Source organism: Panthera leo, chromosome A1 (genome assembly GCF_018350215.1).
Source record: "Panthera leo isolate Ple1 chromosome A1, P.leo_Ple1_pat1.1, whole genome shotgun sequence".
Lineage (NCBI taxonomy): Eukaryota > Metazoa > Chordata > Mammalia > Carnivora > Felidae > Panthera > Panthera leo.
The window spans coordinates 94392020-94417549 of NC_056679.1; the positions used below are offsets into that span (position 1 = coordinate 94392020).

At 40.6% G+C, this 25530-nt stretch overlaps 2 protein-coding genes across 4 annotated transcripts in view; one reads left to right on the plus strand and one right to left on the minus strand.

Moving 5' to 3' along the window:
• Nucleotides 1-6014: 6014 nt before the first annotated feature.
• Nucleotides 6015-18898, minus strand: ATG12 (autophagy related 12). Of its 3 annotated transcripts, XR_006200947.1 has the most exons (5): nucleotides 18407-18883; nucleotides 14358-14494; nucleotides 9610-9662; nucleotides 8520-8582; nucleotides 7145-7171 (listed from the first exon to the last, which is right to left on the minus strand). XR_006200947.1 is itself a non-coding variant. In XM_042933446.1 (4 exons), exons 1-4 carry the CDS (start codon nucleotides 18567-18569, stop codon nucleotides 7112-7114), a joined length of 423 nt encoding a protein of 140 aa, XP_042789380.1. In that variant the 5' UTR covers nucleotides 18570-18881; the 3' UTR covers nucleotides 6015-7111. The 3 variants fall into 3 exon arrangements, 2 of the variants coding, with proteins under 2 accessions (XP_042789380.1, XP_042789392.1); XM_042933446.1 differs by lacking the exon at nucleotides 9610-9662 and having other exon boundaries at nucleotides 6015-7171; nucleotides 18407-18881; XM_042933458.1 differs by lacking the exons at nucleotides 7145-7171; nucleotides 9610-9662; nucleotides 14358-14494 and having other exon boundaries at nucleotides 8521-8582; nucleotides 18407-18898.
• Nucleotides 18899-19026: 128 nt separating this feature from the next.
• The window catches only part of AP3S1 (adaptor related protein complex 3 subunit sigma 1), a 71997-nt gene continuing 65493 nt past the window's right edge, over nucleotides 19027-25530 (plus strand). The window contains exon 1 of the mRNA XM_042933433.1: nucleotides 19027-19118. Within this exon, the coding sequence (XP_042789367.1) occupies nucleotides 19050-19118 (69 nt within the window). The 5' untranslated portion in view covers nucleotides 19027-19049. The remainder of the gene's footprint in view (nucleotides 19119-25530) is intronic.

Sequence of the window (25530 nt, forward strand, 5' to 3'; positions counted from 1 at the left end):
ACTAATTATACTGCAAGTATTCTAACAATGTTGTTAGGAAATAAAAATGACAGTTCAATCCCCATTGTTCAAAAAAAGGTAGAAGGCACTCCAGAACCCAACCTTTGGTGATATATGTTGCTGAGAGGTGGTTAGCTGGGGACAGAGTACATTGAACAGTTTTTATTGTTTATTCAAAATTATTTTTTTTATTCTTGTCAGTGTTTTCTATTGAGTCTCTTAATTGCTTCATTTCAGCTATCCTAATCTACGTTCACTGGCTCTTCTTCTGGACTTTCAAAGACTTCTAGAATCTACCTAATATACCCACATTCACACATTCATATTCATTGCCTCTCTTCTCTAAACCTTCCCGCAAACTCACAATTTCATTGGTCACTTCTGTGCGGATGCCTCCCACATCTCCCTAATTTTAAATACTGAGAGCAATGTCTATTTAACATCTTTTGGCATCTAAAATGCAAGATATTTGGAACTCCTTCCAAGCAAGCTTTTCAACTCCTGGAGTTTCTATTTCTTTTCTTCTTCTTCTTTTTTTTTTTTTTTAAGTTTTTATTTATTTATTTTGAGATAGAGAGAGATGGAGGGGCAGAGAGAGGAGAGAGAGAATCCCAAGCAGGCTCAGCACTGCCAGCACAGAGCCCTATGTGGGGCTCAAGCCGTGAGACCTAACCTGAGCCGAAACCAAGAGTCAGATGCTTAACCGACTGAGCCACACAGGTGCCCCTGGAGTTTCTATTTCTGCAGTGAGGCTACCTTGACTCAAAAGCCACATCCACCACTGCCTACCCTTTCTTTGCTTCATTCTGAAATCCTCCAACCCAATGCCAAATTTTGTACCTCCATATCTTTTGTGATTTCCTGCTTTTCTATTCTTAACTGCTACTGCACTTGCTCAAGCTGAATAATTTTGGCTGGATAATTGTACTGACCTCCTAAACTGTATTCCTTAGTTCCAGCTCCGCCCCCACCCCTCATGCCTTGTCAAAGCTTTTCTTCACAGCCACCAGATTCATTATCCTAAGGCAACAACTAAGGATGTTGTTTCCCAGATACTTTCAATAACTCTTATTTCCAACACATATGGTTTGTCAGGCTGGCATTCAAAGTTCTACACCTTTGGTTCTAAATAACGTTTTTCATCTTTCACCTTTTGCCATTCTTCCCCCCCCCCCCCCAATATATATCTTCCAGTGAAATGGGATTAGTGACTATTTCTGGTGCTTACCCAATCCATTCTTTTGCTTTAGCTTTTCCTTTTGACTAGATTCTAGAAGACTGTTTCTATGTCCAAATCTTAAGGACTTAGCTCAAATGCCTTCCTTCAAATAAGGTGTAGTATTTCTCCCTGAACTGGTACAATAATCAGTATCTTTTTTAGGGCACTTAACTACGTCAGAGCATGTATCCCAGTTGCTATGTGCATCATCTTAACAGGGAGAACCTTTAGGACAGACTCTGTTTACGTTTTATTTTCATATCCCCCTCACTGCCCAGTACACATTGCATTGTGTATGCAGGAATGGCAAAGTTAGGAAAAGCATAGGTAATTGGCTAGGGCAACTGAATTGCTAGTTTTTCTTTAGGGATCCTGGGGTAGTGAATTCAAATCCAAGAGACTTGTTTCTTTCAAGTATTTTTGGATTCTTTGCAAAGGACACCTGAATTCTTCAAGGGGGTGGAGGAGGAGGAAAGAAGGAGAAGGAAAAAAGAGGAAGAGGGGGAGGAGGATGAAAGGAGGAGGAGGAGGGGAAGGAGAAGAAAGTGATTGCCATTACAGGCTCTATTAACATAAGTAGAATACCCAGGTCCAGGGATGTAGGTTCACTGCACTTTGCATCGCCAAGGGTAAGGATTATCACATTTTCAGACATTGACATAGGGTAGATATCCAGAGAAAGGAATACGAATTACTACAGGTCTGGAAATAATGGTCTATCCATCCATTGAACACATTTTTAAAAGCATGTGCTATATACCAGGCACTCTTCACAAAACTAAGTCTTTGCCGTTACAGGGCTTATGCTCTAATAAGGTTGGGAGGGGGGGAGGTAGACACTGCCAACAAATATTATAGTATATAGGGAGAAATGGATACATAACGTACACAGATATATAATGGAGAAAAATAAGGCAGAAGCAGGGTGGGATGTGCTGAGGAATTGTCACTTTAGGGGAGTTTAGGGGAACACTTCTTGATGAAGTGGTATGTCAGCCGGGACTGAAGGAAGTCAGACTGCAGGTGTCTGGGGGAAGTTTCCAGGTAGAGGAAACAGTTAAGTGCACAAGCCCTGGGAGGAAACACTAAGTGTTTGAAGAACATGGATGTGGGTGGCAGGGTGTGGAAGTAGGGAGAACAATGGAAGCCATTCAGGGATTTTGGCCAGAGAGCAAGCAAATCAAGGGAAGCCAATTAGCTGGCTATTAACAGCAATGGGAGTGAGGGATAACTGTGGGCTGTGGCCAGAGCAGGGGCAGAAGAGAAATGGTTACACCAATGACACGTTTTGAAGGTAAAGCTGTCAGGATTTGCAGAGATTTGGAAGTGGGTTGTTCAAGAGGGATCAAGAATGAGTCTCACTGGAAGGAATAAATGTGCTATAGACTAAGAGAAGATTTAGGAGGACTGGGGGTGGGGATGTGGAAAAAGATAATCTTCAGAGATCTAGATACTAAAACTGGGAACAAACAGTTGGAGGAGGCAGGGAGGACCACAGAAGACGTTTCTAAGGAACTGAGCATTGTCAAAATGAATAGGGCCTTCTTTGTGGCGACCACGACAGGTGATCAACTTAAGCTTCCAGTGTATCTGCTAGGAGGACACAGAAGGAACTGTGGATTTATAACCTGAGATTTTACCCACTCATAAACATACGTGGTTTACTTTTCATTATTATGAAAGAAAACAGAGGTAAATCTAGTATCTGGTATAAATTCTTTTTGCTTTCCATCATTTCTAAAAATTCAGTGTAAAAATTTTCAAGATTTCAGTCTCCATCTAAAAACCTGCCTAATTAGAACAAAAGTGCTGAGAATATGGATCCTGTCTTACTCTAGAGCTGAGGGCTTAATAGGCACTTGGTATGTGAATGAACCAAGGGAAGGTACAAATAAGAGTTCAGGCTAGGCTTTTGATAGGTTTTGCTTAACTGCCCCTTGAAAATGTAGTGTCCATTCATATTCCGTGCACCAAGAATAGGACAGGATTTATTTCCCCACAACTTTGCCAGTACTGACAACTACAGTGCTTTCTGTGATGGCCACTATGATAGGTGACAAGTGGCATCTCAGTTATTTGCATAATGGAGTTTTGCACTTAAGCATCTATATTTTTAATGTTTGAAAAATTTTAACTCCAGTATAGTTAACATACGGTGTAATATTAGTTTCAGGTATACAACATAGTGATTCAACTCTTCCATACATCACTGGATGCTTATCACAAGTGTCCTCCTTAATCCCCATCATCTATTTCATCCACTCCTCCACATTGTATTCTTTCTTTTTAATTGTATTTTAAGGTTTTTTTGCCCATTTTCCAGGTGGTTCTTTTATTCTCATCAATTGAAATCAGTCCTTTATGCATACTGAGTATTAAAACCCTACACGTTGCAAATAATTTCCTTTACCTTCCCCCATACAAAAATGTAAAATATATTTCCTTTAATGTTGCTTTGCTAAATTGAATATTTTAAAGCCACATTTAAAAAGTTCGTTCACTCAGGCCACTTGGGTGGCTCAGTCAGTTAAGTGCCCGATTCTTGATTTTGACTCAGGTCATGATATCAGGTTTTGTGAGATAGAGCCCTGCATCGGGCTCTGCGCTGGGCTGTCCATAGAGCCTGCTTAAGATTCTCTCTCCCCCTGCCACTCCCCCACTTGTGTGCATGCACGGGCTCTCTCTCCCTCTCTCAAAAAAATTCATTCATTCAATATACAGTAAAACCTTGGTTTGCAAGCATAATTTGTTCCAGAAACATGCTTATAATCCTAACCACTTGTCTATCAAAGCGAATTTCAAGAACCATTGGCTCAGTTGTGATCATGTGACATTTGGTGTTGCATACTACATATCGCAAGACCTCACTCATTTATCAAATTAAAATTTATTAGAGACGTCTGCCTGTCTTGCGGAACACTCGCAGAACAAGTGACTCGCAATCCAAAGTTGTATTGTATAATCAATTACTGATTATATATGTATAAGGAAACATACTGAATATTATGCATGGAGACCAAATAAAACACCAAAAAGCATCCCTGTTTTCAGAGACATGACAATCATGAAAGGTGTTATAATATAGCTTATAAGTTGAAAGGTGCTTATAATATAGCATACAGTAAGTGCTGAAAGAGTGGGAGTTCGCTGTGAGTGTTCTTATGAGGGAGAGTATCCTAAATGATTTAGACAGGCTTTGAGGAAAAGTTAAAATCTGAATTAGGCAGAGAGGTAGGATTTTCAGAGGGGAAGGTCTCCGTATACTTCTAGAAGTGGACTGCATAAGTAGATGTAGGAAACAAAGCACAAGGCCTGTTCAGGAAACAGTGAGTAGTCCAGTGTGGGTTGGATAATGTAGGGAAAGAGCAAGACATTGCTGAACTATTTTGAATACTTTTCTTCCACCATGAGGTCTGTAATTGACTTCCCTACTGCCAGATGCTTACCCATTGTATTATGATCTTTGGAAAATGAAGAAGGTGCAGGAAAGGGGATTTTCATTTCCATAGTCCTTCAACACCGAGACCCCTCGGGCTCTGGGTTGAGCACAAATGAATCCAGCTGACTAGCGCCATACAATCTAAGGAGCAGTTTGCACTTGGTTTTCTAATCTGATTAGAGTAGATGTTTAAGGTCCCTTGGGGGTTAAAACTTCTACAAAATCATAGATTCCATGATGTAGCAAATCTTATTTTGACTACAGATAAAATTCTCAGCATACCTTATACCCTAAATGTGGGGGGGCTCATTATGAAATCCTTGGCACTGGGACCTTCAAAGACGGAAGCACAATATTCCATTACTATATATGTTGTGTGTGCTGTGGGTCATCTTCGCACAGCAAGGTAAGGCATGAAGTTACTGACATTGATTTTCTCATAAAGATGCAAAACTTGAAGTACAACTGGAAGGTTTGGTGCTCCCCGCCCCAGACTCAGTTACAATTAAGGCAGTTTAAACCAGATAATTGTAAAAATACTTGTGAAGTGTGTTTTAGTTTCTAGCCACTCAATAACTTATGAGATCCAGGCTTAAAAGTTAACTGTTGCAAAGTTAGCACAGAATGACTAAATCCTTTGGGCAAGGATTTAAGAGATAATAATGTAAATATGGTTTGAAAAATACATAAAGCCCCATATATTTTTCAAGGTTATTAGGGATGAAAACAAATAAGGTATGTATATTTAGCTAACCTTAGATTTGTCATTTAGATCAAAAAAGAATAATTAAGTTGATGTTACAAAGTCAAACTCAAGCAGTTTTGAATGCTGAGGTAGTAAATATTCTATCCGAAACCTCAATGGCAAATTTAATGTAATTTAAACACATTTTTGCTACATACACGCATATAAATAAATATATCCACACCCTTCAGTAACTATAAGTGGATAAAGCTAGAGAATAGATCTTTTCCATATCCAACTTATTTGACTTAAAAATAATACCCTTCCCAGCTTTCAACATATATATAAATTTCTTCCCCAGTCTTACAAGATAAATTTGCATAATTCACCCTGTATTATTCCAGCGCTAACTCCTAGCTATATTAATTTAGTACACAGGGCCATCAGTATAAGGAGACTTAAGAATTCATTCTTGGGCAGAAAAATGAGTACCGAAGAGTGATTGCATCACTGTAAACTGAATTGTTCCTTAGCATACCCTGATGCTAACATATGGCAGATCATTAACCATAAAGTACATCGTGGGATTTAAGGGACAAAAGTGTAGTTCAAAGTCTTTTGACAAAATCATAATTACCTTTGAAAATAAACACTCAGAATTCTCATCCATGTATTAGCTCCTGTTTGAACATTCCAATCCATTTATTGGAATGCTTTTTTGAAATGCTGCATTACCATTATAGTACAGAATGATAAAATACAGAATCTCACCTGTAAGCAATTACCAGTCTTACAGCATCAGGAAAAATGGTACTTTTAGTCATAGAATGAAATACACAAAAAACCTAAGGCTATCCATTATTCTTTGAGCATTTTCAGGGTAGAAAATGGATTATAAAAAACTCAAAGATGTTCCTGGCTTTACTCATTAAATGCTTTTGACATTGTAAAAATAAGACACAAAATGACACCACAGTTACAACCATTAGGACTCACACTCCTTAAATGATAGGACTGAAGTGCTGTATGCTCAGTTGTCCAGAATTTGTAAAATTCCTTACGTTTCCCACTAAAATAATTGTAAACCAGGCACATTCTCTAAAGCAGCCTTCTAATGTGTCAACATGCCTGCTCTCTCGGCTAGATGTTTGCTACAAAGTAGCAGGAGACGCTTTTTCCCTCCAATATCATCCGGGAAAAATGTAAAACCAAACTGCTGAAATCTTTCTGCCAGCTAGGCTGCCACCTACTGGACCATGTGAGATATAAAGCCAGTCAGTCTCTGTTCCTACTTCCTAACACCGTAGGTCTAAATGCACATGAGAAAAGGCATAACCCATACCTCAAACTGAACTTCCCTGAATGCACACAAAAAGAATCCCTTAGTAAACTGCCTTTTACAGTGGAAAAAATCAGCAGAGTGTTCATTCGACAAGTAAACAATTTCAGTCACTGAGAACTGGTAACGAAGAAGTTTTCTACAGTCTTAGTCTCCTTTTCAACACACTGGAGGCAGATTTGGAGCAAGAGCTGTAGTAATGGGTATACTCTAAAGTCAATCTTCTATGATGATTTGTGTATTAATACAAATCACATTTTTGTGAGCCCATCTACTCTATGGATTTCCTTAGGCATAAACAGAAGTCATGGTAGATACATGCTAACTAGATCACATACACAAGTCTCTTGTCACAAGTATCAAAACTTTTTCCAAGGCTGTTTCCTTTGTGAAGATTCATTTGGGTAGCAAGATCTTTTTCTCTGTACTTCATCCCCAGGCCTGAGATTTGCAGTAATGTAGGACCAGTTTACCATCACTGCCAAAACACTACAAAAAAAAAAAAAAGAAAAAAAAAAGGCAGTAAATTAAACTCAATTTTTGATGTTCCTGGATAAAACTAAGAAAAAAGTTACATGTATTATAAATGTCCTCATACACGTAAGTTATCTATAAGACTATTTCTTTCCACAGGTCCAGGTTACTCTCAGACACATATCAGTAATCATAAATATTTAATAAAACCTAGTATTTTAGGCATGGCTGGGCTTGCATAGTACCTTGTCCCATCTCTGACTATAAGGTATGTACTGTTTTCCAGTAGTGCTGCTAGTATGCACACTTGAGTGATTAGGACCAGTAACCCCCCGTAAGAATGTGGGATAAGAAAGTCATTCTTGGGTTGTCTTCCTTTTCAGTGTCTCGGGAGGCAGATCTGGATTTACTGTACTTCATAGTCATCTTCTGTTTGTATTATGCGTTTCCTAATTCCCCCATCACTATAATTTGAGATCCAACTATGTTCAAAGTGTTAGATATGACAAGAAAGTAATCTCTCCTTTCACGCCGACTAAGAATGGCCTATCATCTCTTCAAATGTTGTCAGTTAATGATCACATAATATATACAGATGTGCAGACTCCATCAAGAAAACAAAGCGCTGGGCACCTGGTAGGCCCAGTCGGTTAGGTATCCGCCTTCAGCTCAGGTCATGATCTCACAGTGCTGAGTTCTCAGGCTCCGTGCTGTCAGGGCAGAGCCTGCTTCAGATCCTCTGTCCCCCTCGCTCTTTGCCCCTGTCCCCGTGCACAAGCGCACAGGCCCACGTGTGCTCCCTCTTAAAAATAAACAAACTTAAAAAAAAATTATTAGGGGCGCCTGGGTGGCTCAGTCGGTTAAGCGTCCGACTTCGGCTCAGGTCGTGATCTCGCGGTTCGTGAGTTCAAGCCCCGCGTCGGGCTCTGTGCTGACAGCTCAGAGCCTGGAGCCTGTTTCTGATTCTGTGTCTTCCTCTCTCTGACCCTCCCCCGTTCATGCTCTGTCTCTCTCTGTCTCAAAAATAAATAAACATTAAAAAAAAAAAATTAAGGGGTGCCTGGGTGGCTCAGTTGGTTAAACCTCTGACTTCGGCTCAGGTCATGATCTCACAGTTCATGAGTTCAAGCCCCACGTCGGGCTCTGTGCTGACAGCTCAGAGCCTGGAGTCTGCTTCAGAGTCTGTGTCTCCCTCTCTCTCTGCCCCTCCCTTGCTAGTACTCTGTCTCTGTCTCTCTCTTTCTCTCAAAAATAAATAAAGACATGCAAAAAATTAAAAAATATATATGCCATGCTTTAAAAAAAGGATTAAAAAATTATTAAAGAAAAAAGAAAGAAAGAAAACAAAGCACTGATGTTTTACCTCATAGAGGGTTCCAACCTCCTGGTCTGGGGAGGGAGCAAAGGACTGATTCACATAAATAAACTGCAAGAGAGAAGAAAAAAGGTGACTCATGTTCAGTGGTATCCTGATTAATCTATACTTTTCTGTGCTCCAATCAATCAGCTATTTCAAGGTGTCTTCACAAGTGAAAAAAGCTTCCCTAAACTCCTTCTAATACTAATAAGTTAGTCAACCCAATGAAAGCTTTATAAAGATCAATCACCTCTTTCCTCTGGGTGAACACACATAACAAAATTTCTGGTCCTACAACAGTGGCTCCCAACTTTTTATAACTGAGAAACTTTTAAATACTGTCTTTACAAATAGCATTTAAAGGTTTATTCAAGGAATTGCTGGAAATATAAATTTTCCCATTTACTCATAATTAAAGACAGGCTTTCTCCTAAGGAAATTCCACACAGATACAGCCCCAAATCAAGAAATCTAGTATTTGAGCTACTTTGTGCATTTTGGGATGGGAGTATAAATGCCACACGTTTGGACTTAAAAACATTTTTTTTTTTTTTTTTAACCTTTATCACCTTTGAAGACTCTCAAAAGTACTGAACATCAGTGGAGTACCACTACTGTTTAGTCACACTTCCAGCCATATGAGATTAAAAAAAAGTAATGTAACTGAAACCTAGTATCCTTACAGCCTTGTTCTTTAAAGGATTCACTGTTCAATGCTTCGGTGGTCTGTTCTTACTAAAACATTTCTAGTACTTAAAACATTTCTGAAGATAACTGAAACAAAAGGCCTCGGTGTCAAAGTGGGTTTTGATAATTTTCTTTTTAGAAAACAAACAACATTATTTGCAGGTAACATATTCAATTTTCCTTTGTAATCAAACTTGAAGACTAAAATTTCCTGGGCTTAGCATAGTCTTAACTGGAAAAAAAAAAGACAACCAAACATCAGATCCTACGTGGATCACCAGCTATAGCAAGAATAAATGTTCCTTCCATTTCTCCCTTAGGCAATACAGTGTGGTAACTAAGAACAGAGGCTCTACAGAGATGGATCTAGGTTTGAATCTTGGCTCCAAATACAAATAACCTTTCTCACCCTGCTTCTTTATCTGCAAATGTGGAAAATAACAGTACTTGTGCTTCATGGGACTGTTGGAAAAGATAAAATGAGATAAGACACATCACCTATCAGTGCCTGGTACATATACATATACATATACATATACATATACATATACATATACACATACACATACACATACATATACTGTGCTGACAGCACAGAGCCTGCTTGGGATTCTCTCTCTCTCCTTCTCTCTCTACCCCTAACCCTGGCTTGTGCACTCTCTCTCTCAAAATAAATAAACTTAAAAAAAATTCCACAGAAGTAAAATGTGAAAAATGCAATCTTTTGGGGGCACCTGGGTGGCTCAGTTGGTTAAGCATCTGACTTTGGCTCCGGTCATGATCTCGCAGTTCATGAGTTCGAGCTCTGCATCAGGCTCCGTGCTCACAGCTTGGAGCCTGGAGCCTGCTTTGGATTCTGTGTCTCCCTCTCTCTCTGCTCCTCCCCTGCTTGCACTCTGTCTCTGTCTCTCTCTCAAAAATAAATAAACATTACAAAAAAAAACCAAAAACCTTAAAATGCAATCTTTTGTTAAATGCTACATCTTCAGAAGATAAATTTTTTTTCAAGAAACATTTAAGATTGTATTTATTTTATTTGAGAGAGAGAGAGAGCGAGAGAGAGCGAGAGAGAGCGAGAGAGCACGTGAGCACACAGAGGAGGGGGGCAGAGGGACAGAGAGAGAGAATCCCAAGCAGGCTCCATACCCAGCATAGAGTGTGATGCAGGGCCTGGGGTCATGATCTGAGCTGAAATCAAGAATCAGATGCTCAACTGACTAAGCTGGCCAGACGCCCTGGGAAGATTAAAAATTGATTTTGTTTTTAAATCACTAGTCTTTCATTGTTATGAAGTTTTTTTTTCTAGTAGCTTCTGCAGGAAGGGTTCATGGGGACAATTCCAAATTCTTGCACATTGCTAATAGTTTGTGCCTATTAAAAGTCAGTTTTGTTGCATATAAAATCCTTATCTCACATTTTCTTTCTTTGTAACTTTGCTGTCAAAGCTTGATGATAAACTAATTTTCTTTCAAAGTCATGTCCTCTTTTTCTCCCCTGTATGTGCAAAGGAGTTTTTTCTTTTAGTTTCAAGTGTAGTACAATCTTACCAGAATGTTTCTTGGGTACTTGTTATTCTTTGTTGATATTCTCAGGCACTTTTTCACTATGTAGTTTCAAATCTTTTTAAGACATTTTCCTTGGGGCACCTGGGTGGCTCACTCAATTAAGTGTCCGACTTCGGCTCAGGTCATGGTCTCATGGGTTCAGGCCCAGTGTCAGGCTCTGTGCCAACAGTTCAAGCCTGAAGGCTGCTTTGGATTCTGTTTCTCCCTCTCTCTCTTCCCTACCCTGCTCGTGTCTCTCTCTCAAAAATAAGTAAAAACATTAATAAAAAAATTTATGGTTTCAAATTATTGTTTTGATTTATAGTTTTAAATTATTTGTTTTGTTCCTTTGCTTTGCTTTCTCAGGGACCCCTGTTAACCATATGTTCACTCTCCTTTGCTCATACTCACCATTTGCCACCTTTTCTTATTTAATTTTTTTTATGTTTGAGAGAGAGAGAGAGAGAGAGAGAGAGAGAGAGAGAGAGAGAGAACATGCAAGTAGAGGAGGGGGAGAGAGGGAGACACAAAATCTGAAGCAGGCCCCAGGCTCTGTGGGGGCTCGAACTCATGAACCACGAGACCCTCAATCAACTGAACCACCTAGACGCCCTTGCCACCTTTTCTGAAATCTTTTCTACCTTCCATTTTTTTCTTTGTTTAAAAAATTGGTTTTTGCCTTCTACTTTTCCTAAAGCATTATCTGTTATTTGCTTTTATGTTTCTTCTACTTAAATCTCCATTTCTGAAATAACTTTTATTTATAAATCTTTTCCTTAGCTCTGTCACTTCACTTGAGTTTTACTGATGCTGATTATGGTTTTCTTAATGTCTTTTAGCTCGTTTTGAAATAAGTTAGTTATTGACTTCTATCACAGGCACATCTTTCTGGCATGCCTTGGTCTTCAGGAATGTCATTATTTTCTTGTAACATTGTATGGGACTTGAGCTTTGTACTTCTCCATTGCTTACTTTTATATATAATTTGTTTTCTTCAACTTTGAGCTTTCCACTGTTCCTCTCCACTTTGATCTGGTCTTTCTCTCTTCTCTCAGGTTGTTACGCTGCTCAATTTTGTTTCACTTCCAGAAGCTCTTCCTCAGTAGAGGAGCCCCACTGAGTCTGTTTTGACAGCTCTTTGGAGCTAGACTGTTCCAGCCTCTTCAGTCCTCCTTAGCACTGATACATATGTAATCACCTGCTACTGGAGAGGACCCGCTCAGGTTCAGCTACCATTCTTTTTTTTTTTAATTTTTTTTTCAACGTTTTTTATTTATTTTTGGGACAGAGAGAGACAGAGCATGAATGGGGGAGGGGCAGAGAGAGAGAGGCAGACACAGAATCGGAAACAGGCTCCGAGCCATCAGCCCAGAGCCTGACGCGGGGCTCGAACTCACAGACCGTGAGATCGTGACCTGGCTGAAGTCGGACGCTTAACCGACTGCGCCACCCAGGCGCCCCTCAGCTACCATTCTTAAACTGACCTGCTCCACTTTCCAGGGAATACTTGTTGGCTATTTTCAGGTTCTCCTTTTCCCAGTGCTGTCAGATACCAATCTGTTGCTTCCATGCTTCTCTTGGCATATTTGCTGATACCATGCATTTTAGGGTTCATGAGGATACTCTGTCATACAGTTTTTTCTTTTAATTTTTAAAAATGTTTTTATTTATTTTTGAGAGAGAGAGCGAGCGAGCACGAATGGGGGAAGGGCAGAAAGAGAGGGAGACACAAAATCCGAGGCAGGGTCCAGGCTCTGAGCTGTCAGCACGGAGCCTGACATGGGGTTCGAACTCACGAACCGTGAGATCAAGACCTGAGCCCAAGTCAGACGCTCAACCAACTAAGCCACCTAAGCGTCCCCAATTTTTTTTTTTTTTTTTTACTGTTTATTTATTTTTGAGAGAGAGAGGCAGGCAGAGCATGAGTCAGGGAGGGACAGACCTGAGCTGAAGTTGGAAGCTTAACCGACTAAGCCACCCAGGTGCCCGTCATCCAATTTTGTTATAAATACTGATCAACGTTTTTTGGTTTTGGTATCTAGTCGACTCTGTTTTTGTGGGAATTTGGAAACTTGATGACACCTCTGACACCACTTTGCTTAAAATAACATCCATTTTACTCAAAATAATGTGGGGTACACCTGGATGAAAGTCAGATTGAGTTCTACTTTAATTGATGAAAGTGACAAAATGATTCTACTTTTTTTTTTCCTACTGCTGAAATGGGAAGAACTAATCAGATTCACTACAAAGGTTTAAAGTCAAACCATACCAAACTGCTATTTTTATGTTACAGTGGTTGACTGATGACAATTTTATGTGGTTCAACCTAATACATACTGATATCTATCAGGTCCTTTCAGATTACTGGATATAGGCAATACAAAGAGTCAAGAGTCTAACATTAACATAGAACACAGCATCATTTCATTTTGTATTCATTAATTTCTAATAGTAATGCCTTATTTGGTACTCCTCTGGGTTTCTATTTCACCATCCCTTCAGGCTGCACCCTTAGTAGAGACAGCCTCTGCTCATTTCTTTTAAGTATTAGGTCCTCATTCCCCTAATTTTTCCATTTAGACTTGGAGTCTAGGCAAGGTCCTCTGCTACCACATGCATGTGGATGACACTATAATCTTGTGCCCATCTCTGGCATTTATTTAATTAAATTCTATATGGCATTCTTATAAAACAGATGCTTTACACACTCTCATTGGTCACAAAGGCAACTTCCTCTGGAAGAATCCTTGGTTTTATGCTATTCCTGTCTCAAATAACTTCTAGTGATTGACCTACCTTGCACTTACTTTTGTGCCTATAAACCTTTCATGAGAGCCACTTCTAGCCAAACTCTTAGATCTGTTTCTTCCTCTTTAATGGCAGAAATATATTTCAACACATTCCACTTTAATAAATTAATTCACTCATCTTATACATTCTCACTCCTAAGTTTACAAGCAACTCTATCCCTCCCCAACACTAATACATACAAACTCTTAATTTTTATTTTAAAAATACTTAGTGATTCTTCAATTACCTATCCACTCATACACTATCTGTATTAATACTAAGATTGTGATATGCAGATAAAGGGATCTTATATACTACTACGTGACAAAAAAATACCAGATGCCTGGAGACATTTAAATTTCTGTAGTCAAATACTAAATTAAAAACCAGTGGCATTTAAAATATTAATCCTTACAAATGCTACCACAAAGTACTATATTATGAAATAGATATCTCTCTTAGTTCTTCGATGATATGTGGCAAAAATATATTGCTTACCTCAATACTGGGAAGAAAGGAACATTGATAACAAAATAAATAAATAAATAAATAAAAAAACCCAGAATTTTTCTGTACTAATGTTCTATGAGAGATCTTTCTGCATGGGCATTCAGTGACTGAGAAAAACCACCAATATAGTAGGTACAAAAGTGGTTCACAATGTAAAAGCAAATCTAAAATTCATTTCATTTTGGGGTTCCCCAGAGAATTTAATAAAGTACAGAAATTCCACCAACATCTCAGTATACAACAATTATTTGTGGTTGCCTAGGAACTAATGTGAATTTATGTAGGCAAATGATCACTGTTGCTTTCATACCAACTGTTCAGAGGCCACAAGCTTAAGGAATTTTTTGATGAAGTCAATGAGTCCTTGAATGGTTCGGGTTCGCTCTACAGCCCACTTCTTTGTTTTCATTATAGGGGTGTCTCCCACAGCCTTCAAGAGGACATCAACTGTCAAAGAAAAAAAAAATACTGGCAATTATACTGAGCATCCAAAGAGAATGTGATATAAAAGACTTCAGAAAACTTAAACCTTTAATCTACACACGTTTGTGTATTTATGATACTGGAGGGATGTCCAAGACGTAGAAATGTTAGGCGATATTCTTTTTCATCATACTTTTGTGGATTCTTTCCTGTGATTCTACAGTCCCACAAAGGTTTCCCCATGAAACTGACCTTTAAAATGTATTTGGACATAACGGGCAATTCCAAAGAGAATAAATGTAAATATTTGGTCAATAAAGATACGAAAAAATCTTTATGATAAGGTCATGGCCTTTTTCATCAGCCAAACTAGTAAAATTACAGTAACTGTGTAGACATTATTACTGTTGGGAAAACAAAATGGTACATATACCTTTTCTGGAAAGTATTATGGTAATACAAATCAAAGTGCTTAAGATATGTTTTGACTCAGCAAAACTTCTAGGAATCTAATCTAAGAAAATATAAGATGTGAAAAGAGTCACTTAGAAGGATTTCACCTTTGCTGAAGAATTCATTTTTATAGAAACAAACAAAAAAACCTGGTAAACCTAAATATGTAGCAAGGATATTTAGAAGAGATTGGCTAAATGAAGGATATTACACTCTCTGATAAAATTTAAATAATATAGTAAAGTATACACATTCTAAACTCCTTGGATTCAAAATCCTGGCTCTGCTACTTGCTAGGTATATATATCTGGATAAGCTTTTATTTATTTATTTATTTTGAGAGAGAGAAGGTGAGAGAGAGAGAACGCACAGGGAAGGGGCAGAGACTGAGAGGGAGAGAGAATCCAAGGCAGGCACCACACTGTCAACACAGAGCCTGACACAGGGCTTGAACCCACAAACCGTGAGATCATTACCTGAGCTGAGATCAAGAGTCAGACGCTCAATCTACTGAGTCACTCAGGCGCCCCATGGATAAGCTTTTTAATCTCTCTGTGCCACAGTTTCTCCATTTGTAAAACGGTATCATCATCTACTTCATAAGGTTGGCAGGATTAAATGAGTTAATATGTGTAAAGTACTCAGAGCAATATCAGCTCATACTTACTGAGCCTTAGGATTAAGCAGCCATTAGAGAAACATTATAAAAGCATATTTAACAGTATGACTTATCAAAATGCACTAAATATAAAACAGCATGTATAATAGGATATTGATTTCATTAAAACCATCACACATATTCACGTAAATGTGAAATATGCACCAAAATGCTACTTCTCAGTAGTGACATTATAGACGATCATTTGATTTGATTTGTGCTTTTTGTAACCACCAACTTTTCCACAATAAACTTAATAAAGGAAAGTAATAGTATTAAAACGAAAGTACTAGATAATTTCAGATAGAGAAATCGTTTCAATAATCCAAAACACAACAGTGCTAATAATGCAAAGACTATGAACCTTTCTCCTAAAGTTACTTTGTTTACAACAAAAAAACAAAACACAAACAAAACCCAGACATCTACAATCAAAAGTAACACTGAAAGCAAAGTAGTGTACTGCTGCCCCCTAAAGTTAGCTCTCTTCTATTACATCCTTCTTGACTCACTCTTTGGTATTAAAAATGGATGGAGATTTCCACCAGGTCACTGAAATCAATTTCTCAAGCTTACCCCTGGAATGAAGGCACCTAGAACACAGAACACATACAACTTATCTTCCTGATAAAGTTTATCTTCCTTTTTCCATATAATAATTATGGCTTCAGTTACCTAAATAGGGATGAATTGGGAGGTAACAGAAGATTTTGGTGGATTCACCTTCCACACCTCCCCTAATTCCGTGGGGACTATCAATAACTCGGTTGTAATTGGGAATTTCAGTAAAGTGAAGCAGAAAATATTGTGAGTTACATATGCTGCTGAAGGAACAAGAGTGGGAGGGCAAGAAGCTAGAGAAGGGAAAGTTACTTATTGTAGTTATACCTTAACTTTTTCTTTTTTAAAATTCTACATGTGATTTGCCTAGAGTTCTCAACCCTAGCTATATATTAGAATCAACTAGGAGAACATTTACAAGAATACAGGTATCTAATATCAATTAAATGAGAATCTTTTGAAAGCAGGGCATTGGTATGTTCAAAATCTCTCCCAGGACATCCTAATGAGTTCCTAAGGACCAACAACCTTGGTGAGCTTCAAGAATCTTTATTCTTCTGTAGATTAAAACAAAGTGGATCATATGAAATACTGAAGCTTCTTTCACCAGAAGAGATCCTCAAAAAAAGGACAACTTCAGGGTAGAAATTCAACAGCTAGCAGCTAAGTTTTACATCACAGAGGCAAACTCCAATGTTTCCAAGAGCCAGAAAATGAAAATAGGATCTTCCAAAGGTGGTTTAAAGAAAAACAAAACAAGGGGCGCCTGGGTGGCTCAGTCGGTTAAGCGTCCGACTTCGGCTCAGGTCACGATCTCGCGGTATGTGAGTTCGAGCCCCGCGTCGGGCTCTGTGCTGACTGCTCAGAGCCTGGAGCCTGTTTCAGATTCTGTGTCTCCCTCTCTCTCTGACCCTCCCCCGTTCATGCTGTGTCTCTCTCTGTCTCAGAAATGAATAAATGTTAAAAAAAAAAACAAAAAAAAAACCACCCACCCAACTATGTAGACCAAAGAAAACATGCCATATAACCCCGAGTCCATATCTGGGTTGTGAGCCATTGTTTTTTCGCCTCTGTTTTACTCAGCTATCTTCAGGATCAAGTAGTAAGCTTTTGACTAAGGCTGTTAAAGCCAAAAAAACAAAAGAACCTTTGAAAAGTCTGTTCCTGCTTACAGTAAAAATGAAGGAAAAAAAAATAGCAAGAATCCATAAAAACCACGGAATTCTTCAGAAATAAAGATTCTAGTGGTAATCTACACACATAATCTTGGGTTTCTGTTTCTCTGCTAATGTATCATGTGGAAATAATAGAACAAGTTTTCCCACAAATGTAAAGGCGATCTGACTTAAAAGGGAGACAGTGCTGGGAGAGTCAATTCTCCAAAAGCAACAGCAACTGAATGAAGTTCTATTGAGAGGCTGTGAGATCAGGAAGTAGAAAACATACCATACCCATATTTAAAATTCTGGAGTGAGAAAAACGGTCTGAGGCCCAGGGTCAAATGATCCGCATCGTAATTGCTGATTTCAGTCCTTTTTCATCTGCAACTCTACATACAGTGCTCGAGGACAAGTGATTTCGTTAGGATTTTCCGTATTTTACAATGACAAACCAATTCTCAAGCAATGAAGGGTTGAGGGTTCAACCAATGAAATGACTCGCTTATAAAGGTTCCAAAATGGGCTGGAGGGGGTGGGCGGGGGAGGCGATGCTTATGCCTTTGGTTTTCTTTGAACATTCTTTACCCTTGATCAAATTTTAGTTTTTTGGTACAAGGAGTGAATTCGCGCGCCGTTGGTACAAAAAACAGCGAACCGGCCGGAAGGCGTGGATTCTAATCCAGGCTTGCTACCGACCATCCCTATCACCGTCCATCCCTATCACCATAAGTCGTTAATCAAATAATTAGGTCCCATACACACTAAGAGCCTGCAGCCACCGAGATCCCGCTCGGCTCCCATCTTCAACGACCTCGCAGTCTGGACAACTGAAAGGAAGAATCGAAGGCAGTGTAGTAAGTACCGTGGCAGCCAAGAACCGGTACCACACTGCTAAGGTGCGTCCAGAGATGGCTTTCTAGAGAAGGACTCGACTCAAAGGTCTCGAAAGCCGAAAACTACACTTCCTCTCTCCTGACAGGTCAAAAGCCACGCCTGGGACCAGCCCTCCTCTAAATTTTGCTTCTTTATTGGCCGCCAGGGACCTAGTCGGACGCACTCTAAGCCTCCCGCCACTGCCTAGAAAGAAACTGCTCTCAAAATTACTTTTTTTCTTGGTGTCGCCGGCAGGTTCCTCTGTTCCCGGGGAGACTGCAGCGGAAGAAGGAGGCTCCGGAGTGGCTGTTTCTGGGGAGACCTCCGTAGGTCCTTCGCCATCAGTAGTACTTGAGGGAGGGAGCTGCAGCGCAGACTCCGGCTCCTCAGCCATCTTGCTCAGTGGAAGGCGAGGGCGGAAGTGGTGGCTCAGCGCGTGCAGTGGGCGGGCTTTACGCCGAGGGCGTCGCTACGGAGGCGCCAGAGTAGGCGGGGACGACCCAACCCAACGGGGCTGGTTGGAGTTGCCGGTTGGTCCTCTATGTGGAACCTGTCGCAGAGCCCTGACTCTTAATACCGCAACTACGGTTTTCTCACAGCAACAGCCCCCGGAAGGAGTCACTGAACCACGTACCCGCGCCCCGCCAAGCGCGCAAGCGCCTGTGCGACAAGCGGGCTCGGGGCTGGAGATGTTTCCGCTTCCCTTCACGCCGGCCCCGCCCCGGCCCCGCCCAGACCCCGCCCCGCGGCTCGGGAGCGCGCGCGCGCGCGTGCGGGAGGGGGCGGGTGGGGAAGGATCGCCGGCGAGATCCCGAGGCGAGGCTCGCGCGCCCGCCCCCGCCCTGGCCCCCAGCGCGGTCGGCCCGGCTCAGCCATGATCAAGGCGATCCTCATCTTCAACAACCACGGGAAGCCGCGGCTCTCCAAGTTCTACCAGCCCTACGTGAGTATCCCGCCGCCGCCGATCCGCGAGAGGGGGAGTCGTTGGCGGCTGGCAGCGCCCTCAGGGCGACCCCCTCAGGCGCGCCTCGGCCCGTCGCGCGCCCCGGCCGCCTCGCGCTTCCCGGGCTGTCAGCTTCCCGCCGGGCGTGAGCTAGGTGCTCACCTCCCTCCGCGCTCCCGTGCTCCGACGGGGCTCTGCCCAGGCGGCTCCTCCGCCCGTCTGTGGGCTGGGTGTCTCCCCGGCGGCGCGGGCGAGGCCCGGGGGACTGCCCGGCGCGGGGCCCTCGGCGGTGGGGCGGCCGCAGCCCACCTGTGCCCTCGAGCCCACCCGGCGGAGCCCTGGCCTTCCTGCCGCCCGCGGCTTCTGTGCGCGCCGAGCCCCACCTCCCCGACTCGCAGCCTTTCCTGGTCGAGTTCTTTCTCTCCTCCTGTGGACAGAGAGGCTTCTGTTTTCCCCCCGTAATCCTCTGGTCGCGCAGGAACTTGGGCTTCCTGCGATCAGCCGGGCGCTCGCTCTGTGCGGTCTCTCCCTTGTGTTGCCATACAGCCAACGGCCGCCCGGTGTGACTTTCAGGTGTCTCTTTATTAAAGAAGAGAAGTGAGGACCTAACCTTTCGCTCGGGCTTCTCCCCTAGTGGCTGTAAATTAGGTCCTGCAATAACCGGCGACGTTTGTCCGCTGAGAACGGTTGACTCTCTCTACCTGAAAGTTACGATGTCAGCCTGCTAGTCTGGCAGTTCCCGGCCGAAGGGAATTTGCCCTCGTTTGTAGCTTTTCTCCCATTTAGGAGGAATAGTCATATTCCTGAAACTCTTTGACAAGTGTAAATGTTGTTGAAGAAAACGCAGGAGGTTTTAAGGGAGTAAGGATAAGTAATTTATCAATGATTGAGGAAGGGTTACAGACATATGTGCCCATCTGGGGGCAAAATTCACCCCCAGGTAAAACATAACATTGAGCTGTCAGGGTAAGGATTAATGTAGGGGTACAACTATTGGGGCGCTTCTGCTTATAGTCAGAAATGGACTTTCAACTAAAGATTGAACTTGTGCCAAGGCTAACACTTCTCTGCAGATAAAGCCCAGATGGAAAGGATTGCTGCCGTTAAAAATTAAATGTGAAAATGTCACTTTGCTGAAAATGATAATGCAGTCTGTGGAGGTGTTAGTCGAAGTGAGAAATCTTGAGCTTATTCCTCATTTTCTTAAGTGGTTTTGCTTTTGCTAGTGAGAAAGAATATTTTCTCCTTTTCCTGTTTGGTTTTAGTGTATAATTCAAATACTCGTGCTCTAGTCGCGAACTCAACATTGTTTGTTAACCCAGAATAAAATGGTAGTCGATCCTTCTGACTGGGGAAAAAAAAATGCCCTTAACTTTACATTGTTACCCATCTTTTTCTTAACCATATTGCGTTGGCTGTCCATTTGCAGTATAGAAAAGCTACGTTGCAATACAGAAACAGAAATCAAAGATGTGTTTTTTCATACTTACACTTAACAATCATTATTCAAAACAGTTAGGTTTCTTGCAAATCCGTAATGTCAGTGTAACCACTCATGTGGTGCAGTATTTAAGCATCTGCAGAAAAATGTATTTAATTTGGAAATCCAAGAATACATGTTTCTCTGATCCAAAAATGGATCAGAAATACTTTTTGCTTTTGCTTAGGGGTAACAGTGAAGGTTAATGTGGGAAGAGACAGTTCTGGCAGCAGTGGCAACTCTGGTGTCATTTTTGGCCATTGCATTAGTGACAGTGTTACTGGCGGCAGGGAGCTAAGAGGTGTGCACAGAAGAGCCTAGCGCTCGCTGGACATGTAGAAGTGGGGATGCCAGGAGCTGCTTCTGTGCATCAGTCTTTTAGAAATTAGGTTTTGCCAACTATGTTTTTGTCTTTCAAGAATAATGTAACATGGGGGCACCTGGGCAGCTCAGTCAGTTAAGCGTGTGGCTTCAGCCCAGGTCATGATCTCGCGGTCAGCAGATTGGAGCCCGTGTCAGGCTCTGTGCTGGCAGCTCAGAGCCTGGATGGAGCCTGCTTTGGATTCTGTGTCTCCGTCTGTATCCCTCCCCCACTTGTGTGCTCTCTCTCTCTCTCTCTCAAAAATAAACATTAAAAAAGAAAAGAATGATGTCACATAATTATTTGCTTCTACTAGATCATAACCTGTTTGAGGGCAGAAATCTTTTTTATGCGTTTATTCCATTAGCCAGTTTGTCAGCATATATTCATTTCATGCTTACCGTGTCCAGGTGGTGTTTTAAAATCTGGAAATGAGCAACTTCTCTTTTGGCAGGGGACGGACAAAGCCAATACATAGAGTATATACTGTGTCAGATGGTAGTAAGTGCTGTGGAAAAAATAAAGCAGGGAAGGGTGATAGGGGTGATAGGGAACACAAGGATGACTGTTTAAAATAGGATAGTTGTGGAACTTCTCACTGAGAGGGTGATGTTTGAGCAAAGCCTTGAAGGAGTTAAGAAGGCCAGCCTTGTGGGTATCTGAGGGAAGATCATTCCTGGCAGAGGAAGCAGCAGATGCAAAGGCCCTGAGGATGGAATGCCTATTTGAAGATCCAGAACACCAAGAAAACTGGTGTGGCCCAAGCAGACTGTGCATGGAAAGAGTCCTTGGAAACAAGGTGTATTTGTGTAGGGCTTCCGAGTTTATTCTTTTCTCACTGCCTGGAATGTCCTTCTCTTCTATTGCCAGATGTCCAGATTTGACCTCCTGTTCCCCATTTAACTCAAACATCACTTAAACATTTCCTGAACCTTTTTTATCTTGCTGGATGACTCTGCCTGGTTCTTAGGATTTTATTTTTATCTTAATGGTATAATATTTAGTTTCACAGCCTGTAATTCCTTGGAGGCATCCTATAGGTTCCTTGAGAGAAGGGATCAGGTTTGAGATATATTTGTGTCACCCCCAGCAATCACCATTGAATTTTGAATATAGAAAGTTCTCAAAAATCTTTGTTTAACGGATTCATTAGATTCTCCTAGCTTAATATGGAGTCTGGATTAGAAGTGACTTCCTAGGGCTCCTTCCAACTTTTAATGTTTTGTCCTTCATTAACTAGAGGTTTTAAGAATTCATGCCTTCAGGGCCACCTGGGTGACTCGGTTAAGCCTCTGACTTTGGCTCTGGTCATGATCTCACAGTTCGGGAGTTTGAGCCCTACGTTGGACTCTGTGCTGACAGCTCAGAGTCCGGAGCCTGCTTCGGATTCTGTGTCTCCCTCTCTCCCTGTCCCTTCCCCACTCACGCTCTGTATCTCTCTGTCTCTCAAAAATAAATAAGCATAAAAAAAACGAAAAGAATTCATGCCTTCAGGATAAGAGCAATGGTGGAATAGCTGTTACTTCAACTATTTGTTTTAAGTTGAAGAAGTTTCTGAGAAGTGTATATTCAATAAGATTGACAGTTTTGAGTTTAATTTATTAAGCAGTACCTACGAGTGTGGTCCTGATAAGATGCAGAGATTTGAGTCCAACAGTAAAGGGGTTTAGCAGTGAGCAGTTTGAAAACTGTTGAACCATTTGCCAACCAGTTTCCCTTACTGCACTGAATTTCCATTCCCTGTTTATCGTTCCTCATGATACAACAATTTATTTGTTCATCTTTACCCTTTAGTAGTGCAGACTTCCGTTTCCTGCTGTAGTAGATTTTTAGATTTGATTGTTCCTTCACACTGCTGTGAGGTTTGATGTATATGAAGTCACACACCTGTTTTGCTAAACTGAAGTTTTTGATTCATTCTGCTGGAGTCACATATTAAGAATTCAAGGGTGGACTCAGAATGTCATCATTTCTTGTTTTTGCCCTCTGTATCCTTGAGCTATGACTGCAGAAGTTCAAACGTTTTCCTTGGTTTAATTGTTTCTTTAATTGATGTTTAGCCCCAGCAACTTGGCAACAATAAACTTTAGTCTTTTAATATTTGCCTGGCTGTATTTGTGTATTACTATGAAGGACTAATGGGATGTATAGTTCATAAGCCAGATATATTTTTACATAGCCATCAAACAAATAAAACCCTTGGGTTTTCATTCCTGTGTTATTAATAAACCCTGACATATCTATCGCTTTAAGTAAAGTAAAAGTGGGTTTTTTTTGGTATGAATTATAGTGGTTGTTTCTGCAGATACAAAAGATTGTGCATGTAGAGCATGCACTGTTCATACTGAGTTACAAACTGTTGTGTAGGTGAGTTGCCTCAATTGTCATATGAACTAAATCTGATTATTATTGTTTGTCAACTAAATGCAGGCCCTAGAAGGAACCTAAGATTGTTCTTTCCTTTGTTGAATTGGTTTACATGAAAAGTAAAAATTACAAGTATGTGCAAATTTTTCTGTTTAAATTTTTTAGAAAATATTTATTTTTGAGAGAGAGAGCACACAAGGGTGTGTGCCAGCACACGTGCACGAGTGCGGTACAGGCAGAGAGAGAGAGAGAGAGAGAGAGAGAGAGAATGAGAGAATCCCAAGCAGGCTCTGCACTGTTGTGCGGATTCCGATGCAGGCCTGCATCTCGCGGTTTGTGAGATCGTGACCTGAGCTGAAATCAAGAGTCAGACGCTTAACTGGACTGAGTCACTCAGGCGCTCCCTCCTTTTTAAATTTTTAGAAAGATGCATCAATGTTTACCGATACCTTTTCTTAGTGACTCTTAAGACAGTGTGGCAGATGGGATAGTTAAACTTCTTTTTATGATCAAAATATAATTTTCAACGGTTGTAAGGATTAAGGTGTTAGTATGTAATAATGTATACCATTGGAGCTCTTTTTGTTCGGAAAAGAATTCCAAATGACTTGATTTCTTTCCATATTAATTGGGATGCTTTGGCTATATAATTAGGGTTTTATGTAGCCTGACTTAAATTTGCTTGTAAAGAATCGTGTTAGGTTACATAATAGGAAGCGCAAAATAGTAGACAGATTCCAAAGTTATTTGTTTCGGCAAATTGATGACTTCATTGTAGATCCAGTTTCTCTCTCTTTGTCTGCCTTGCCTCTTCACAAAATTGATACCCAAAGGTTGGTTTCCTCATTGAAATCAGTGGTAATCAGTGTAGTCCACAAGGACAGTGTGATCTATTTCTGCAGTCTTAGAGTATGTCTTCCCCTTCAGTCTGGTTAGTTCCACCCAAGATAAATAACAGCTCATACTATCAAGATCCACCCTCGGAGCTGAGGATAAGGGTAGAAACATGAATGAAATGAGTATTCTGTTGGAAACGTGTAAGAGAAGAGTGGATGTTGGGTAGGCAAACAAGTGTCACTATTCCCACTTGATTAGTGGACGTTATTTCTTTTGAATAAATACTATTATTTCTTTCCCTGTAATTTTACATTGCTTCTGAGGTTGTTAATATCGGGAAACACATATTGATAATATGTGATTCTGAACACTGTACCGCAAAAGATCTGAGTTCAAGGTATTCCTTATATCAAAGTATCATTGAAAAATTCAAATTCTAATATCATCGTTTTTGTAGGTAGTATCCTTGAAATCTTCCTTTAAAAAATTAATATTAAATTTGTTGAAAATTCTGAAGAAGGAAATAAAATGCTCAAAATTACAGTGATTTTTCAGGGAAGCCTGGGTGGCTCAGTCAGTTAAGTGTACAAATTCAGTTCAGGTCATGATCTCACAGTTCATGGGTTCAAGCCCTATATTGGGCTCTGTGCTGACAGCTCAGAGCCTGGAGCCTGCTTCAAATACTGTGTATCCCTCTCTCTCTGCCCCTCCCCAACTAGCGCTCTGTCTCTGTCTCAAAAAATAAAATAAAAACTTTAAAAAAAATTTAAAAAAATACAGTGGTTTTCAGTTTTCATGAGAAGGTTATAAACAATATATAGGGCATTCCTCTGCCTGTCAGAAAAGTGGAGCGCTCTGTATAGGGTGGTTGTGTTATGTTTCTTTAGTAAAGTTATTGATTATTAAATTACTTATTTTGATTTTTAAATACATTTCCTTTTTGTGATTCCATGGAAAATATTTAAGTGTTAAGATCACTGAGGTCACCCTTGATTTCACCATTCATAGTTAACTGTTAACGTTTATTGTATTTCCTCCCATAACGTAATAGCTAAAAATATGTACCTTTTAGACATTCATAACATAAGATGAATGCATTGAAGCTATTGGTGGATTTGTCGAATGTTTGTGGCCTTAAGATAACCAAATATATTAATGTCTGGCTATCGTTAAAATGTTTAAAAATAACATTAATGTAAATCGCACTTTAATAATTTGCGTGCATTTTTTTCCTCCGTGTATATCTTTTTTCACAAATTGAACTTATCCCTTCCATTTCTTATCCCAAAGGGAAATCTTTGCTAATTTTTTTGGAAAGTCCAAGAATTCTTTTGTGTCGTTAGCACTTGGAATTGTCTTTGTACTTG

Coding starts and splice junctions, on each gene's coding strand:
- ATG12 (XM_042933446.1), bottom strand. CDS start 18,569: ATGGCTGAGGAGCCGGAGTCTGCGCTGCAGCTCCCTCCCTCAAGTACT. Junction 8,583..14,357: donor TTGTGGCCTCTGAACAGTTG/GTATGAAAGCAA, acceptor TCTCTCTTGCAG/TTTATTTATGTGAATCAGTC. Junction 7,172..8,519: donor AGGTTGGAACCCTCTATGAG/GTAAAACATCAG, acceptor TTTTTTTTGTAG/TGTTTTGGCAGTGATGGTAA.